Below are 18,573 nucleotides of genomic sequence, written 5' to 3'. Positions count from 1 at the left end.
AAAAAAAAAAAAAAAAAAAACATGAAATAAAAAATTAGTTGAGATTTAAAAATTAAGAGAAAAGGTTGTGTGATAATACTCTATTTAAAACACATTTTTAGCACAATACTATTTGTTTTACATGTACTTAAAATTTCATAGATTATTTGAATTAAAAAAATTAGGACTTTTACCTTTGTGCAGTAGCAGTATCGTAGCCAATGAGGTTTATCCAAGGTGCGATTATTGCTAATTGAAAACTTTTCCCAATACCCTGCCATGACAACTTGAAATATAGTTGGCATTGGCAATTTTTGACAGTCTCTACAGAGACTGAAAAAAAAATTAGGACTTTTAAAAGTATGTACGGTATGGAATACATACAGTTCCTTTACAGACTCCATCAGATGGTAGAAGTAGTCAGCACCTTGAACATACTACTCTTAAAGATAACAGTGAAGTTACTACTCACAGCCTAAAAAACAGTTTTACCGCCGGGCGCGGTGGCTCGCGCCTGTAATCCCAGCACTGTGGGAGGCCGAGGCGGGTGGATCACGAGGTCAAGAGATCGAGACCATCCTGGTCAACACGGTGAAACCCCGTCTCTACTAAAACTACAAAAAAATTAGCTGGGCATGGTGGTGCGTGCCTGTAGTCCCAGCTACTCAGGAGGCTGAGGCAGGAGAATTGCTTGAACCCAGGAGGCGGAGGTTGCCGTGAGCCGAGATCGCGCCATTGCACTCCAGCCTGGGTAACAAGAGCGAAACTCCGTCTCCAAAAAAAAACAGTTTTACTTCACCTCTAAATTCATCTGCCTGAATGAAATGCCACTGATTCTTTCTTGAATAAATGTTTAGTAGTATTTATATATAATAGGTTAAAAAATTGAGTACTTTTTGTTTCATTTTATAAGACAAATAACGTATATACCTTTTTTTTCCTCTTCAGAACTTAAAAATAAAATATCTCTTTATAACAAGTTACACATCAAAACCCATCTTGATGAAGAAACTGGAGAAAAGACATCTATCACACTTGATGTTGGGCCTGACTCTTCTAACCCTGGAGATGGCCCAGGAGGATTACCTATACAAAGAACAGATGACACCCAAGAACATTTCCCACACAGGGTCAGTGACCCTGATAGTGAGAAAAAACAGAAACTGCCAAGAAGTAAGAAGCAGCAGAAGAGAACATTTATTTCACAGGAGAGAGACTGTGTCTTTGACACTGATTCACTCAGACTGGCTGGGAAAAGCCTAAAGGAACAGGAAGAAATCAGCAGCAAAAGTCCTACTAGATCACCAGTAGCTGAAATAAGAACCCACTTTTTAAGTCTTCAGTCTGAACTTCTGGATTCTCCAGAACCAATTACAGAAACTAATGGAGACAGTATATTAATTCCACCAACTGCCCAACCAGAAAAAGGTGTTGATACACTCCTAAGAACTAATTTCACCAAGACGACTACAGTTCCTTTACAGACTCCATCAGATAGTAGAAGGAGTCAGCACTTTGAACATATTCCTCCTAAAGGTAGCAGTGAGCTTACTACTCACGGCCTAAAAAACATTAGATTTACTTCACCTATAAGTTTGGAGGCACAGGGCAAAAAAGTAACTGTCTCTACAGAGAACCTGGTTGTAAATAAAGCTGTAAGTGGCCATCTGCCCACAAGTTCTAATTTAGAGGCAGATATTTCATGTTCTACAAATGAACTCACTCACAATAACTTATCAGCAAATGAAAACCAAAACTTAAAAGAACAAAATCAAACAGAAAAATCTCCCAGCGATGCTCTTGATGGCAGAAATGAAAATCTTCAGGAAAATGGTATTCTAAGTCAACCTAAGAGTCTTAGCCTAGAAGCAACTTCTCCTCTTTCTGCAGAAAAACATTCTTGTACAATACTTGAAGGTCTTCTGTTTCCTGCAGAATATTATGTTAGAACAACACGAAGCATGTCCAATTGCCAGAGGAAAGTAGCCGTGGAGGCTGTCATTCAGAATCATTTGGATGTCAAAAAGAAAGGGTGTAAAAATAAAAATAAGGATGCAAGTAAAAATTTAAACCTTTCCAATGAGGAAACCGACCAAAGTGAAATTAGGGTGTCTGACACATGCACAGGACAACCGAGTTCAAGAAACTCTCAGAAACTTTTCTCATTAACTAAAGTCAACTCTCCCACTGGGCCCACTGAAGACAATGACTTGTCTAGGAAGGCAGTTGCCCAGGCATCTAGTAGAAGAAACAGAGGAAAAAGAAAATCAGCCTGCACCCCAGCATCAGATCATTGTGAACCACTTTTGCCAACTTCCAGCACATCAGTTATTAATAGGGCCAAGGAGGAAGTCACCTCGCACAAATATCAGAACAAAAAAGCAGTTATTCAAGAGAAAGGTAATCAAGATGTGTTTGATGATGATGATGATGAAAGCTAACAATTACTATGTGCCCAGCAATTTCTTTCTTTCTTTTTTTTTTTTTTTTTTTTTAAAAAGAGATCTGAACGTGGTGGCTTACGTCTATAATTCTAGCTCTTTGCAGACCTGAGGCTGGCAGATTGTTTGAGCCCAGGAGTTTGAGACCAGCCTGGGCAACATGGCAAAACTCTGTCTCTACAAAAAATACAAAAATTAGCTGGGTATATGGTGTGATGGTATGTGCCTGTAGTCCCAGGTAGTCAGGAGGCTGAGGTGGGAGGATTGCTTGAGCCTGGGAGGCAGAGGCTGCGATGAGCCAAGATCTAGCACTCCAGTCTGGGGAACAGAGTGAGACCCTGGCTCAAATAAATGAATGAATGAATGAATGAATGAATGATAAATTAATAAAGAGACAGGGTCTCACAATCATCCAGGCTAGGGTGCAATGGTTTGATCATGGCTCATTGCAGCCTCTATCTCCTGGGCTCAAATGTTCCTTCTGCCTCAGCCTCCGAGCTAGCTGAGACTACAGGTGTGTACCACCATGCCTGGCTAATGTTTTTAAATTCTTTGTAGAGGCGAGGTCTTGCCCTGTTACCCAGGCTGATCTTGAACTCCTGGCCTCAAACAACCCTCTCACCACGGCCTCCCAAAGTGCTGGAATTACAGACATGAGCCACTGTGTCCAGCCTGCCTGGCACTTTCTAAATGCTGTACAGATACTAACTCATTAAGTCATCATAGCAGTCCTAACTGAGATAGAATCTATTTTCATTCTTACTTTACAGGTGAGGAAACTAAAGCATAGGGAGATTAAAATGACTTTAGGCCGGATGCAGTGACTCATGCCTGTAATTCCAGCACTTTAGGAGGCCAGGACGGGTGGGTCACTTGAGGTTGGGAGTTCGAGACCAGCCTGGCCAACATGATGAAACCCCATCTCTACTAAAAATACAAAAAAAAAAAATTAGCCAGGTGTGGTGGCACATGCCTATAATCCCTGCTACTCAGGAGCCTGAGGCAGGAGAATTGGTTGAACCCAGGAGGTGGAGGCTCCAGCCTGGGTGACAGAGTGATACTCCATCTCAAAAAAAAAAAAAAAAAAAAAAAAAAATTAAATGACTTTAATTAATGTAATTAAAATCAAGAGCCAGATTCAAACCTGATGGTATGGTGCCAGTGTTCACTAATAGAGCTGAAACAAACACTGAAAAGGAAAATATATTGGTGTGTATGTAATATTAATATTTATTCAGGCAGAACACAATTCTTATCTATGGCTAGCAGCTTCACAGCTAATATAGAAAGTGTTTTTTGAAGTAAAATGGAATTTGTACTAGAGTAAGACTCTGTCAGGTTTGGTGGCTCAACCCTGTAATCCCAGCACTTTGGGAGGCCAAGGCAGGAGGATTGCTTGAGCCGAGGAGTTTGAGACCAGCTTGAGCAACATGATGAAACCCCATCTCTACAAAAAAAATATGTAGAAAAATTAGCCAGGTGTGGTGGTATATGCTTGTAGTTTCAGTTACTTGAGAGGCTTAGGTGGGAGGATCACTTGAGCCCAGGAGGTTGAGGCTGCGTGAGCTGTGATTGCACCACTGCACTCTAGCCTGGGTGACAGAACAAGACCAAAGACACTCTCTCAAAAGAAAAAAAAAAGAGTAGGAGTCCACTGACTACCTCTTTTAGAAGTCAACATGTAATATAAAAGGCCTGAGCAACTTTTTTGGATAAAATATCTAATGCAGTGTCTCTAAGGCCTCCAAGGAACACAGGATTTTTGAGGATGGCAAGCAAGGATACATTGTAATTTAAACTTGTAATTCATTTACTGAGGATTTAATCATATCTGATCAACTGAGCACAAAAACTGGGTAATTCATTATGACTGTAAACCAGGGATCAGCATACTTTCTGGAAGGTGCCAGATAGCACATATTTTAGTCTTTATGCTCTGTCTTAACTACTCAGCTATGTGCCGGAGCAGCCAAATTCAATTTGTAACTGTGACTATGTTCTAACACACCTTTACTGTGCATTTTACAGCCGAGTTGGTAAAACAAAAAAAAAAACAACTTTATGTGCAAAAATAGGTAGCAGGCGGTTCTGTACCACTGGACAGAGACTTGGTCTATGAGCTATGATTAATTAATCCAAAAATAATAATTGTGACTCTTCATTATCTTTTAAGTTAACAAGAATACAAAGTCATCAAAAAGTAGGCAATCCAGTAATCTAGAAATACTGTTTTTTACACAGTTTTTTGTTGTTGTTGAGACAGAGTTTCGCTCTTATTGCCCAGGATGGAGTGCAGTGGTGCTATCTCAGCTCACTGCAACCTCCACCTCCCAGGTTCAAGCGATTCTCCCACCTCAGCCTCCTGAGTAGCTGGGATTACAGGTGCCCGCCCGCCACCATGCCCAGCTAATTTTTATATTTTTAGTAGAGATGAGGTTTCGCCATTTTGGCCAAGCTAGTCTTGACCTCCTAAACTCTGGTGATATGCCTGCCTCGGCCTCCCAAAGTGCTGAGATTATAGGCGTGAGCCACCAGGCCCAACCAGTAGTTTGAAATAGTCTGCTATAATTTTAGTAGACTGCAGCTACATTTAAAAACTTTTTTTCACAAGGTGACATTCATATAACAACATTAGCCATTTTAAATTAAGTGAACAAGTCAGTACATTTACAGTGTTGTGCAGCTATCACCTCTATCTCATTCTAAAACATTTTTATCACCTCAAAATCCCGTACCCATTAAGCAGCTGCTACCTATTTCTCTCCCCCTACTCTCTACCCCATCCTTGGGCAACCGCCAATCTGCATTCTATCTCCATGGATTTACATAATACATCATATTTCATATATATGGATATTTCATATATATGGAATCATTACAATATGAGACCTTTTGTGTCTGGCTGCTTTCACTTAGCGTAACAGGTTTATTTGTTTTTGAGATGGAGTCTTACTCTGTTGCCCAGGCTGGAGTGCAGTGGCAAAATCTCGGCTCACTGCAACCTCTGCCTTCCAGGTTCAAGTGATTCTTCTGCCTCAGCCTCAGGAGTAGCTGGGATTACAGGCGCCCACCACCACACCTGACTAATTTTTACATTTTTAGTAGAAAGAGAGTTTCATCATGTTGGCCATGCTGGCGTCAAACTCCTGATCTCAAGTGATCCACTTGCCTTTGGCCTCCCAAAGTGCTGGGATTATAGGTATGAGCCACCAAGCCTGGCCACTTAGTATAATGTTTTTAAGGTACAACCTGTGTTGTAACATGCATCAGTAGTTTGTTCATTTTTATGACTAAATAATATTCTATCGTATGTATATGCCACAGTTTGTTTATGCATTCATCATTTAGGATATAGCAACATTTTGAATGGTGTGGGATACCATTTGCAATAAGAGCAGTTAATTTCTACTCAGGAGGCTGATGTGGGAGGTTGCAGTGAGCCAAGATCTCACCACTGCACTCCAGCCTGGGCAACAGTGAGACCCTGTCTTGAAACAAACAAGCAAACAAAAAGCAGTAAATTACTCTTTGCTTCAAAAGGGGACTTAATTTTCCATAGTGAGAGGAGCCAGCATTTAGTAGACCATACTCTGGCAGCCTGTTGGAATCACAGTTTTAGAGGTAGGAAAGGATATAGATATTTTTAATTCACTTCCCTTGTGAGAGACAATGAGAAAAGGGAAAAGGAAATAAATCGATTTGCCTAAGTTTACACTGTAAATCAGTGGTTGAGCTGAGACATCACCTCAGTCCCTTTTCCCAGTTAATGTTAGCCATATACTGTTTGGTTTTATTTGGTTTTATTTATTTATTTATTTATTTATTCTTTGAGATGGAATCTCGCTCTGTTGCCCAGGCTGGAGTTCAGGGGTGCAGTTTGGTTCACTGCAACCTCCACATCCTGGGTTTAAGCGATTCTCCTGCCTCAGCTTCGAGTAGCTGAGATCACAGGCATGCACCACCACTCCGGCTAATTTTTCTTTTTTTGTATCTTTAGTAGAGATGGTTTCACCATGTTGGCGAGGCTGATCTTAAACTCCTGACCTCAAGTGATCCGCTTGCCTCAGCCTCTCAAAGTGACGAGACTACAAGTGTGAGCCACTGTGCCTGGCCTTATTTTATTTTTTTTTTTAATTTTTAGTTTTTGGTTTTTTTTTTAAAGACAGCCTCACTGTGTTGCCCAGGCTGGTCTTGAACCCCTGGGTTCTGGCGATTCTCTTACCTTGACCTCTCAAAGCACTAGGATTACAGCTGTGAGCTACCACACCTGGCTAGCAATACACTTTTGGGGTAGTGTGGGAAAAGAGCTGTTAATTAAACACTAACCCATGACCATTGTTTGAACCCTTCACCCAGGTTTCTGAGTCATGAGTGGGAAAGGTAATGAACATTTTCTAGTATATGTGAGTTTAGAAGCTCACTCTTTGTTGGGTATTAATGTCTCTTTTGTTGGGTTTTGTTACTATGTGGCTTATTTTTCTCTAGGGAAGAAAAGTCGTCATCAAAAAGAGGACTCCCTTTCTTGGAGTAATAGTGCTTATTTATCCTTGGCTGGTGATGCTTTCACAGCTTCATTCCATAAGAATGGAATGCTGAGTTTAAAGCAACTATCGTCTTTTCTCAGTATCACAGACTTTCAGTTACCTGATGAAGACTTTGGGCCTCTTAAGCTTGAAAAACTGAAATCCTGCTCAGAAAAACTAATGGAGCCCTTTGAATCAAAAATGTATGGAGAGAGGCATCTTAAAGGGAGAAATTGTATTTTTCCAGAGGAACTGAGTCCTAAATGCATGGATACAGAAATGGAAGACTTAGAAGAGGATGTTGTTGTTTTGCCAGGAAAATCGCATCCCAAAATGCCAAACCCACAAAGCCAGTGTGCAAAGAAGGGCCTTTCTTCATCCATATTACTTTATACTCCTTTAAATACAGTTGTGCCTGATGATAATGATAGACCTACTGCAGACATGTGTTCACCTGCTTTCCCCATCTTAGGTACTACTCCAGCCTTTGGCTCTCAAGGCTCCTATGAAAAAGCATGCACAGAGGTCACTGGACGAACTTGCTGTACACCCCAACTTGCTCATTTGAAAGACTCAATCTGTCTTGCCAGTGATGATAAACAGTGCGACAGTTCAAGCAGCCCAGCAAAACCACATACCACCCTGCAAGTATCAGGCAGGCAAGGACAACCTACCTGTGACTGTGAGTCTGTCCTGCAAGGAACATCCCCACCCGTTGAGTCATTCACTTTTAAAGAAAATCAGCTCTATGGAAACACATGCCAGGAGTTGCGTAAACAGTTTGTCGAACAGGTACATTTATTTCCTTTGTGAAATTTTCTTTGAAGGAATGAAATGTCTTAGTGAATGTAAACAGCATGACTTGCTTAGGCCCTCCATGTTTAAGAATGTTTTAACATGTTTCTTTGAAATGACTTCATTGTAAACATTAAGTTCATTCTGGGGAAATTAAGGCTCATTAAAATGTTTCTTTTATATATGGGAGATCCTATTCTCTTTGACGTCAGTGAAAACAGTTTGCCTCTGGAGCTTTGCTGCTATTATAAGAGGAAATAAAAACAATATGAAGTAGATATTTTGATGAGTAGGTGATGCAGGCAGACATTATACATAAAGTGTAGACTAATGATGTGACTTTTGTTTTCACAGAATGAAGTAGCAGTGCTTCCTGCTTCTGGTAGCATAAACCCAGGCAACCTAAAATTGGTTTCAAAGTTAAAGGTCAGAAGAATATTCTTTTACAGTGTCTTGTGTCTTTCATATGAAAACTTGAATGAATTGAAAAATAATTTGATCATATAGCTTCTTGTTCTTTAATACTATTAAATATATTGGTAAACAGATTCAGAAAACAGATTTGGATTGTTTGTTTTTCCCAATATTTACCTCTGTTTATGTTTTGAGCTCTTCTCTTGACGTTTCTATACCAATCTATTGCCAAGAACAACTTAGGCTAAGTAAATCTAAGTTAGGGAGCTGGGCGCGGTGGCTCACAGCTGTAATCTCAGCACTTTGGGGGCTGAAGCGGGCAAATCACTTGAGGTCAGGAGTTTGAGGTCAGCCTGGCCAACATGGTGAAACCCCATCTTTACTAAAAATACAACAACTAGCCAAGCGTGATGGTCACGCCTATAATCCCAGCTACTAGGGAGGCTGAGAAGGAGAATACTTGAACCCAGAGGCAGACGTTGCATTGAGCCAAGATCTCACCAGTGCACTCCAGCCTGGGCAACGGAATGAGACTCTTTCTCAAAATGAGATGAGATGATGAGATGAGATGAGATGAGATGAGATGAGATGAGATGTCAGGCATTTTGACAGAAAGAGAGTGAAATGAGAGTTATTCATGCCTCTCCTACTCAAATGGTATAGTGTTCCTAGAAAAATCACTTATGGTGATTTATAAGAAAATGGGTAGCAGTTCTAGATTTTGATAGATTGTTTAGTCTTTTCTATGCAGTGTGATAACTGAAAATGTTGTATTACTAAATGTCCTAGGGGTGGGGGTGAAGATAGGAGTACAGAAGCTCTCCCAGAGAACCAGTAGTGTGAAGGAAAGAGCTTCAAATCCACATACATAAAGTGTTTTTTCCAGTTATTGGCTATGTCACCTTGAACAAATTGTGTAACCTCTAAGCTCTAGATTTCTTTTCCATAAAGGATACATAATAATACCTGTGCTCTGTTTCAGAATTTATTCTTGAGTCAATTTTAATAACCTAGTTTATTTTTATTTTATTTTTTGAGACAGAGTCTCCCTCTGTTGCCCAGGCTGGAGTGCCATGGGGCAGTCTCCAGTCTCCACTCACTGCAACCTCCACCTCACAGACTCAAGTGATTCTTGTATCTCAGCCTCCAGAGTAGCTGGGATTACAGGTGCGCACCACCACACCTTGCTAATTTTTTATTTTTATTTATTTATTTCTTTAGACAGAGTTTTGCTCTCATTACCCAGGCTGGAGTGCAGTGGTGTGATCTCAGCTCACTGCAACCTCCACCTCCCGGGTTCAAGCAATTCTCCTGCCTCAGCCTTCCCAGTAGCTGGGATTACAGGCATGTACCACCATGCCTGGTTAATTTTGTACTTTTAGTAGAGACAGGTCTCTCCATGTTGGTCAGGCTGGTCTCGAACTCCTGACCTTAGGTGATCTGCCAATGTCAGCCTCACAAAGTGCTGGGATTACAGGCATGAACCACTGCACGTGGCCAATTTTTGTATTTTCAGTAGAGATGGAGTTTCGCCACCTTGGCCAGGCTGGTCTTGAACGCCTAACCTCAGGGGCTTTGCCTGCCTTGGCCTCTCAACGTGCTGGGATCATAGGTGTGAGCTACCATGCCCAGTATCCTAATAACTTAGCCTCTTAAGGAATCAACCATTTCATTCTTATTTTCAGATTTGTAGGTAAAAAGTTACTAGTACTTATAGATCTTTAAAATCTGTATATCTGCAATTAAGCCTCTCCTCTCCATTCTCCCATTTCTAAAATTATTGTTTTTCTACATTAGACTTGAGATTTGGCCATTATATCAATTATTAATTGGGTCGTATTTTTTGTTGTTGTTTTTTGTTTTGTTTTCTAGTTCATTTATTTCTGGGTTTTGTTTTGTTTTGTTTTGTTTTGTTTTATGAGAGTGAGTCTTGTTCTGTCACCAGGCTGGAGTGCACTGGCTCGATCTTAGCTCATTGCAACCTCTGCCTTCCAGGTTCAAGCAATTATCCCACTTCAGCTTCCCAAGTAATTGGGACTCCAGGCACATGCCACCACACCTGGCTAATTTTTTGTATGTTTAGTAAAGACAGGGTTTCACCATGTTAGCCAGGGTGGTCAATCTTCTGAACTCAAGATCCACTAGCCTCGGCCTCCCAAAGTGCCAGGATTACAGGCATGAACCACTGCACCTGGCCTAGTTCTGTTTTTGTAATAAGTAGAATAACTATAAATAATTCCTTCCTACTGTTTTTTATTGTTCTTATTTTGTTTTTGTACTGACTTCCTGAGCTGCATGCTTACTTGATTTTAATCTTTCTTGTTTTCTTATAAATGGCTTTGTGATTATGATTTTTCTTGGAAATTTCCAAATTTTCTTGGAAATACTGGTTTGGCCATGCTCTGTGGTTTGGATATGTAGTGCTCCCATTGTCATAATAGTAGATAGCATAATATATGTTGTTTCCATGTTATTCCCTCTTCAACCCATGAGTGGTTCATCAGGATGTTTCATTTTCAAATGGGTAAGTTCTATGGGATATCTTCTTATGGTTAAATCTGAATTTATTCCATCTGGACTGTATATTTTAAAATCTTTCATGGGCCAAGCGTGGTGCTCATGCCTGTAATCCAAGTACTTTGGGAGGTGAAACCTGTCTCTACTATAAATACAAAAATTAGCTGGGTGTGGTGGCAGGTGCCTGTGATCCCAGCTACTCCGAAGGCTGAGGCAGGAGAATCACTTGAATCCAGGAGACGGAGGTTACAGTGAGCCGAGATTGCACCACTATACAGCCTGGGTGATTGAGTGAGTGAGACTCAATCTCAAAAAAAAAAAAAATTAAAATTAATAAAATAAAACATAAAATATTTCATAATGTAAGTTTGATAGGCAATTTTTTAGGTACATAAGAACCACAAAGCTCTTTCTTTTGACCTGCATAAAACTTAAATTTTACATACCTACTGTTTCATTGAATTGTACTTCCTCACTTTTCATATTTATGGTTTGCATAAAACAGCCCTCGAGTACCACTTTAATAGAACTCTTGTTGCTATTGTGTCAGAATCTTTCAGGTTCCTGTTCCGTAGATGTGAGTGCCATGTTTTGGGAAAGAGCCGGTTGTAAAGAGCCATGTATCATAACTGCTTGTGAAGACGTAGTTTCTCTTTGGAAAGCTTTGGGTGCTTGGCAGTGGAAAAAACTTTATACCTGGCACTTCACAGAGGTAAGTAGGAATCTTGAGCTGAAAGACATATTTGCCTAATATTGTAGATGGGTAGCTTACCAAACTTAGGAGCTATGACCATGCAAGGCAGAACAGAGATGAGGTTTTTTTTCCCTAACATTTTATTATGAAAAGTTTCAAACACCCAGAAAAGTAGTATAGTGAGCACCCATATACCTACCATTATAGACTCTACCATTAACATGCTGCTTTATTTGCTTTATCACAAATTTTTGTTTGCTTGTTTGAGACAAGGTCTCACTCTGTCACACAGGCTGTAGTGCAGTGGCATGATCATGGCTCACTGCAGCCTCAACCTCCCCAGGCTAGGTAATCTTCTCACCTCAACCTCCCAAGTAGCTGGGACCATAGGCATACACCACCATATCTGCCTAATTTTTTATTTTTTTGTTTTTTTTGTTTTTTTTTCTTTTTATTGAGATGGAATCTCTGTCTGTCACACAGGCTGGAGTGCGGTGGCACGATCTCAGCTCACTGCCAACCTCTGCCACCCGGGTTCAAGGGATTCTTGTGCCTCAGCCTTGTGAGTAGCTGGGATTATAGGTGCCTGCCACCATGCCTGGCTAATTTTTTTGTATTTTTAGTAGAGATGGGATTTTGCCATGTTGGCCAGGCTGTTCTCAAACTTCTGACCTCAGGCAGTCTGCCCACCTCAGCCTCCCAAAGTGCTGGGATTACAGACATGAGCACCGCGCCTGGCCTGTGTTTTTTATAGAGATGGGGTTTTGCCATGTTGCCCAGGCTGGTCTTAAACTCCTGGGCTTAAGCAGTCCTCCTGCCTCAGCCTCCCAAAGTGCTGGGGATTACAGATGTGAACCACCATACCCAGCCAATCACAGCGTTATCTAGAGATGGGTTTTTTTGTTGTTGTTTGGTTTTGGTTTTTTTTTGGAGACAGAGTCATACTGTCTCCCAGGCTGTAGTACAGTGGTGCCATCTTGGCTCACTGCAACTTCTGCCTCCCAGGTTCAGGCAATTCTCCTGCCTCAGCCTCCCGAGTAGCTAGGACTATTGGCACTCACCACCCCACCCAGCTAATTTTTGTATTTTTAGTAGAGACGGGGTTTTACCTTGTTGGCCAGGCTGGTCTCGAACTCCTGACCACAAGTGATCTGCCCGCCTCAGCTTCCCAAAGTGCTGGGATTATAGGCATGAGCCACTGAACCCAGTCCAGAGATGGGTTTTTACACTAGACCTGTTGGAGGAGCTTAGAATTTTTTTTTTTAAGACAGAGTTTCGCTCTTGTTGCCCAGGCTGGAGTGCAATGGTATGATCTTGGCTCACCACAACCTCCGCCTTCCGGGTTCAAGTGATTCTCCTGCCTCAGCCTCCTGAGTAGGTGGAATTACAAACATGCGCCACCACACCCGGCTAATTTTGTACTTTTAGTAGAGATGGGGTTCTCCATGTTAGTCAGGCTGATGTCAAACTCCCGACCTCAGGTGAACTGCCTGCCTCGGCCTCCCAAAGTGTTTGGGATTACAGGCGTGAGCCACTGTGCCTGGCCAAGCTTAGAATTTTATTTCTATTCTGACTTCGTTACTTGCTGATATCTATACTCCTTGCCTTTCCCCAAGGCATTATTTTGCTTCTTTACTACATGTATATCCATCATATACATCTTACATGCTTACAATCTTAGTGTGCTTAAAATTTTTAGATCTGTCTTTTCTCACCATATAAACACTTTTTCCGGCCAGGTACAGTGGCTCGCACCTGTAATCTAGCACTTTGGGAAACTGAGGCAGGTGGATCACCTGAGGTCAAAAGTTAGTGACTAGCCTGACCAACATGGTTAAACCTTGTCTCTACGAAAAATACAAAAATTAGCCAGGTGTGGTGGCTCATGCCCCTAGTCCCAGCTACTTGGGAGGCTGAGGCAGGAGAATTGCTTGTACCCAGGAGGTGGAGGTTGCAGTGAGCTGAGATTGTGCCACTGCACTCCAGAGTGGGCAACAAGTGAAATTCCATCTTAAAAAAAAATTTTTTTTCCTTGTTTCTGTTAAGTCTTCATACTTGTATATACCTCATTCTTACTCTCCAAATATATACCACACCTAACACTGTGCTTTGAACATACATATACTTTTAAATGGCTGCATAAATGTTCTTTTCATTCACATGCCAGAATATACTTAATTATTCCCCTATTGTTAGAGTAGTACATTGCGTTAGGTAAATGCTTAGTAAGCACTATTATGCATATAGTTTATTTGGATTTACAGCTAATAATAAGAATGTTTTCTGAGCCTTCAGATGTTGAAAATTATCCTGGTACAGTGAGAATACAAAAGAGTTTGATAAATTTTAGAAAATCTGGATTAAAAAGGAAACAACCAAGTATAATTTTTGGCTGCTTTGTTTTATTTAGGTTCCAGTATTACAGATAGTTCCAGTGCCTGATGTGTATAATCTGGTGTGTGTAGCTTTGGGAAATTTGGAAATCAGAGAGATCAGGTATGTAATTCTCAAGGGGTGATTTGTTTTTCCTTCATCTTTGTCTCTGTCAGCTGGTTTTGAGTTCAGGTAATAACCTAGGCTTGAATCTTGAAAGAATCTGAAAGATTTAAAGAGAGCTTTTTGAAAAAAAGAAAAAAAAAAAACAATAAAATAACATCCCTTACTAAAGTTTCTATTTAAAATGTGAATATAAGCCAGGTACAGTGGCTCACACCTATAATCTCAGCAGTTTGGGAGGCTGAGGGATGTGGATCACCTGAGGTCAGGAGTTTGAGACAAGCCTGGCCAACACTGTGAAACTGTGTCTCTATTAACAATACAAATATTAGCTGGGTGTGGTGGCAGGTGCCTATAATCCCAGCTACTCAGGAGGCTGAGGTAGGAGAATTGCTTGAACCCAGGAAACAGGTTGCAGTGAGCCAAGATCGTGCCACTACACTCTGCCTGGATGCAGAGTAAGACTTCATCTCAAAAAAAAAAAAAAAAAGAATGTGAACCTAGTCCTTTAATATTAAAAGCTTACTCCTATCACCCCATTTTTCCTTATGTTTGGTTTAGGGCATTGCTTTGTTCCTCTGATGATGAAAATGAAAAGCAAGTACTACTGAAGTCTGGAAATATAAAAGCTGTGCTTGGCCTGACAAAGAGGAGGCTAGTTAGTAGCAGTGGGACCCTTTCTGATCAACAAGTAGAAGTCATGACGTTTGCAGAAGATGGAGGGTAAGAAAAGCATTGGTTGATTTTTAGCTATTAGATGAAGGGTGATTTTATCACAGGTTTCAGAGAAAGTTGGGTAACTAGGATGTTGTTTTTCTGTCCTGTAGGTGTAATATAGCATGTATGGCCTCAACACTAGGTTATGACATAGAAGCAGGTTAGTGAGGGGGAAACCAGATATGACAGGGATGAAGTCAAAGAAGGGGAGAGGCTCAGCAAATGTAGTTTGCTCTTCAGTCTTCTTTGAAATCTCTGTGTCCCTTAGAAATACTTCTGCTGGGCACAGTGGCTTATGCCCATAATCCCAGCCCTTTGGGAGGCCAGGGCAGAAGTTTGAGCCCAGGACTTCAAGACCATTTGAGGCCACATAGCAGAGCCCATCTTTACAAAAAATTTAACAATTAGCTGGGTGTGGCAGAGCATGCCTGTGGTCCCAGCTGCTAGGGAGTCTAATGGGAGGATCACTTGAGCTCAGGAGTTCAAGGGTGCAATGAGCTGTAATCACACCACTGCACACCACCTCGGGCAGCAGAGGGAGACCTAATCTTACACACACACACACACACATACACACACACACATTTTTTTTTTAAATATAGAAATACCTTAAGGTCGTAGACCCTTTCCTCGTTCCACACACTTGGTGTCCATTGCCTCATTGATCATCTTGGTACTAGCTACTTGCAAACATACATTTTTACCTCTGAGCTCTTTCTTGAGCTCTAGACCCGCAGGCCTATTTATTAGAAATATTGGGAACACCTCAAATTCAAAATGTTGCAAACTGAACTTACAGCACCTTCTCTATCATATACTCATTATACTTCATTTTTTTATTTTTATTTTTCAATTACACTTCATTGTTACTATTCATCTGTGTTTTCTAAAATGGAGGGTGGGTAACTTTGACTTATTTATTTATGATTTGTGGCAGTAATCTAGGCAAGAGATGATAGTTGTTTGCTTAAATTAGGATTATGTTAGTGGAGATGAGAAGCAGCAGACAGATTTCTGAGAGATGAGATGATAAAGTTACTGGGACTTGGTAATTGACTAGATTGAGAGAAAGGAGAGAATATCAAGGTGGTAGGTAGGGTTGGTCACTTGAGTGGTGACCAGGCCCGAAACGTGGACATTATCCTTGTCTCCTTACTGCCAATCTAGGTGGTCACTTGAGTGGTGGCCAACCCTGAAACCTGGACATTAGATGGTGGTGCAGTTCCATTGAGATAGGAATGCAGAAAGAAACAAAAGGTTTAAAGAGAAAGTTGACAAGTTTAATTTTGAATATAAAGAATTTGAGGTGCTAGCAGGATACCTAAGTAGATAATATAAAAGTAATATATGTTCACTGTGGAAAGTTTAGTATACACATTTTCTGGGTTTGATTTTTTTTTCCTGATACCAGGTTAATTTATATTACACATAGTTAAAAAATGTGTAGAAGGGCTACATAGAAACTGCTTTAGCACAAAGTACTGACTTTTAATACTGTTTTAATTGCAGAAGCAAAGAAAACCAATTTTTGATGCCCCCTGAGGAGACTATTCTAACTTTTGCTGAGGTCCAAGGGATGCAAGAAGCTCTGCTTGGTACTACTATTATGAACAACATTGTTATTTGGTAAGCTTTCCCTCTAAGTCCTCAGTTTCTTTATCTATAGTATGAAGATGTACCTCTAATTTTACATGGTTGTTGTGAAGATTAAATAAGAGAGTATGTATAAACATGATGGTGGTTTTTTGTTGCTATTGTTGTCTTTGTTGTTTTTCTGAGGCAGAGTCTCCTCCTATCACCCAGGCGGGAAGTACAGGGCGTGATCTCGGCTCATCACAACCCCTGCCTCCTGGGTTCAAGTGATTCTCCTGCCTCAGCCTCCCTAGTAGCTGGGACTACAGGCGTGTTCTACCACACCCAGCTAATTTTTGTATTTTTTAGTAGAGATAGGGTTTCACCATGTTGGTCATGTTGGTCTTGAACTCCTGGCCTCAAGTAATCCACCCACCTTATTCTCCCAAAATGCTGTGATTACAAGAGAGAGCCACCATGCCTGGCTAAGTTTTGTATTTTTTAGTAGAAACGGGGTTTCGCCATATTGGCTAGGTTGTTCTCAAACTCCTGGCCTCAAATGAACTGCCCACCTTGGCCTCTCAAATTGCTAGGATTACAGCTGTGAGCCACTATGCCCAGTCTGATTGTGCTTTAACTGTCAGATACTATATACTTGCCTTACCAACAACATCATATTAATTGAAACATACCAAAAAAGATCAGTCTGAGTAGACTATTTAAATGGAATTCTATTTTCAAAGATGTACACTTCTTTCTGCTTTTGGTTAGTGGTTGAGTAGCTTGTCAGACCAACTTTCTACCTTTGAATAACTTATACACTCTGAACAAAATACAAAAAATAACTTTCTTTTATTTATTTTTTTTTCTTTTTTCTTTTTCTTGTATTTATTTATCCATCCTGTAGGGGGGGAAACCCCGCAAGTGCCATGGCCAGGGTCTGAAGCCTCAGCCTATTCTCATATAACAAAAAACAACTTTCTAAAGGAACTAGGGAGCAAGAAAAAGAAGAAACATGCTGGAGGGGTTTCTCCCTTTAGGTGAAGGGAATGGCACTAGGCAACGTTCCTATTATGGCTTTAAGTTAGAGGCCAAGAACCACTCTGCCCACTGGGTGACAGAAAGCCTAACGGAAGATCTTCTGTCCCACTGGCTTAGAGAACCAAAGGACAGATTTCAGGGTGATCACAGCTGTTAGAAAGGGAGGAAGAAAAGTCCCAAAAGGGGGAGAGCAAAACAAAAGAACCCTACATTCTGATTATAGTGTTTGCCTAAATATCTGGTTGACCCTTTAAACTGCATGTGCTTAGGTCAGACTCCAGGCAGCTGAGGTAAGACTGAAAGAACTGAACTTCGATTTCAGCATTTGGAGTTCGAGTTCAGCCAAGTTAATTGTTTACTAGGACAGATAACAAAACAACAACAACAAAAATCAAGGTCAGGTGCAGTGGCTCACACTTGTAATCCTAGCATTTTGGGAGACAGAGGCAGGCAGATCACCTGAGGCCAGGAGTTCGAGACCAGCCTGGCCAACATGTCCAGACCTTATCTCTACTACAAATACAAAAATTAGCCAGGCATGATGGAACATGCCTGTAATCCCAGCTACTCAGGAGGCTGAGGCATGAGAATCACTTGAACCCAGGAGGCGGAGGTTGCAGTGAGTCAAGATTGTGCCACTGCACTCCAGCCTGGGTGACAGGGCAAGATTCTGTCTCAAAAATAATAAAAGTCAATAGGATTGTATTTTAAAAGTACTTACTAGATTTGTCTGGCACATAGAAGGTATTCAGTAAATGTTAAAATTTCTTTTTAAAAAATATTTTTGGCCAGGTGCGGTGGCTCACACCTGTAATCCCAGCAGTTTGGGAGGCTGAGGTGGGTGGATCACAAGGTCAAGAGATTGAGACTATCCTGGCCAACATGGTAAAATCCGTCTCTGCTAAAAATACAAAAATTAGCTGGGCGTGGTGGCTCCAGCCTGTAGTCCCAGCTACTCGGAGAGGCTGAGGCAGGAGAATCACTTGAACCTGGGAGGCAGAGGTTACAGTGAGCTGAGATCGTGCCACTGCACTCCAACCCAGCAACAGAGCGAGACTCCATCTCATATATGTTCTGTTAGGTTCCTCTGAAAAACACTTTTTTGAACCCAGGAGGCAGAGGTTGAAGTGAGCCAAGATCATGCCACCGTACTCCAGCCTGAGTGACAGAGTGAGACTCTGTCTCAAAAAAAGAAAAAAAAAGTGTGATCACAGGAACCAAATTAACACATTTGTGATAGGGAAACCATCACAGGAGTTCCCAGCCATCTCTATTCTGACTATCGGGAGAACCATACCCAGCCATAGGCACTTGCAAGTTTAATTTGTGTCAGGAGAATAGATTGATTTTTTTTCTTTTCTTTTCTTTTCTTTTTTTTTTTTTT

The 18,573-nt window shown here is 41.0% G+C and overlaps 1 protein-coding gene and 1 non-coding gene across 4 annotated transcripts in view; both read left to right on the top strand.

Moving 5' to 3' along the window:
* The window catches only part of PALB2 (partner and localizer of BRCA2), a 37,389-nt gene that overhangs the window by 4,233 nt on the left and 14,583 nt on the right, over positions 1-18,573 (top strand). For all 3 annotated transcript variants that reach the window (XR_001826947.2, XM_017534400.1, XM_017534399.1), the window contains exons 4-10: positions 928-2,379; positions 6,906-7,735; positions 8,093-8,164; positions 11,220-11,381; positions 13,774-13,859; positions 14,421-14,582; positions 16,086-16,202. Coding sequence is in view for 2 of the 3 variants with exons in the window: in XM_017534400.1 (XP_017389889.1) it covers positions 928-2,379; positions 6,906-7,735; positions 8,093-8,164; positions 11,220-11,381; positions 13,774-13,859; positions 14,421-14,582; positions 16,086-16,202 (2,881 nt within the window). In the remaining variant the exon portion in view is untranslated. The remainder of the gene's footprint in view (positions 1-927; positions 2,380-6,905; positions 7,736-8,092; positions 8,165-11,219; positions 11,382-13,773; positions 13,860-14,420; positions 14,583-16,085; positions 16,203-18,573) is intronic.
* On the top strand, positions 172-312 carry LOC119472113. The gene has a single exon (XR_005201224.1). It is a non-coding gene; the product is annotated as a U4 spliceosomal RNA (small nuclear RNA).

This window comes from Cebus imitator, unplaced genomic scaffold (assembly GCF_001604975.1).
Source record: "Cebus imitator isolate Cc_AM_T3 unplaced genomic scaffold, Cebus_imitator-1.0 Scaffold85, whole genome shotgun sequence".
Classification (NCBI taxonomy): domain Eukaryota; kingdom Metazoa; phylum Chordata; class Mammalia; order Primates; family Cebidae; genus Cebus; species Cebus imitator.
Note: the sequence above shows the minus strand (reverse complement) of the source record. Positions and strands in the feature narration are given on the sequence as shown.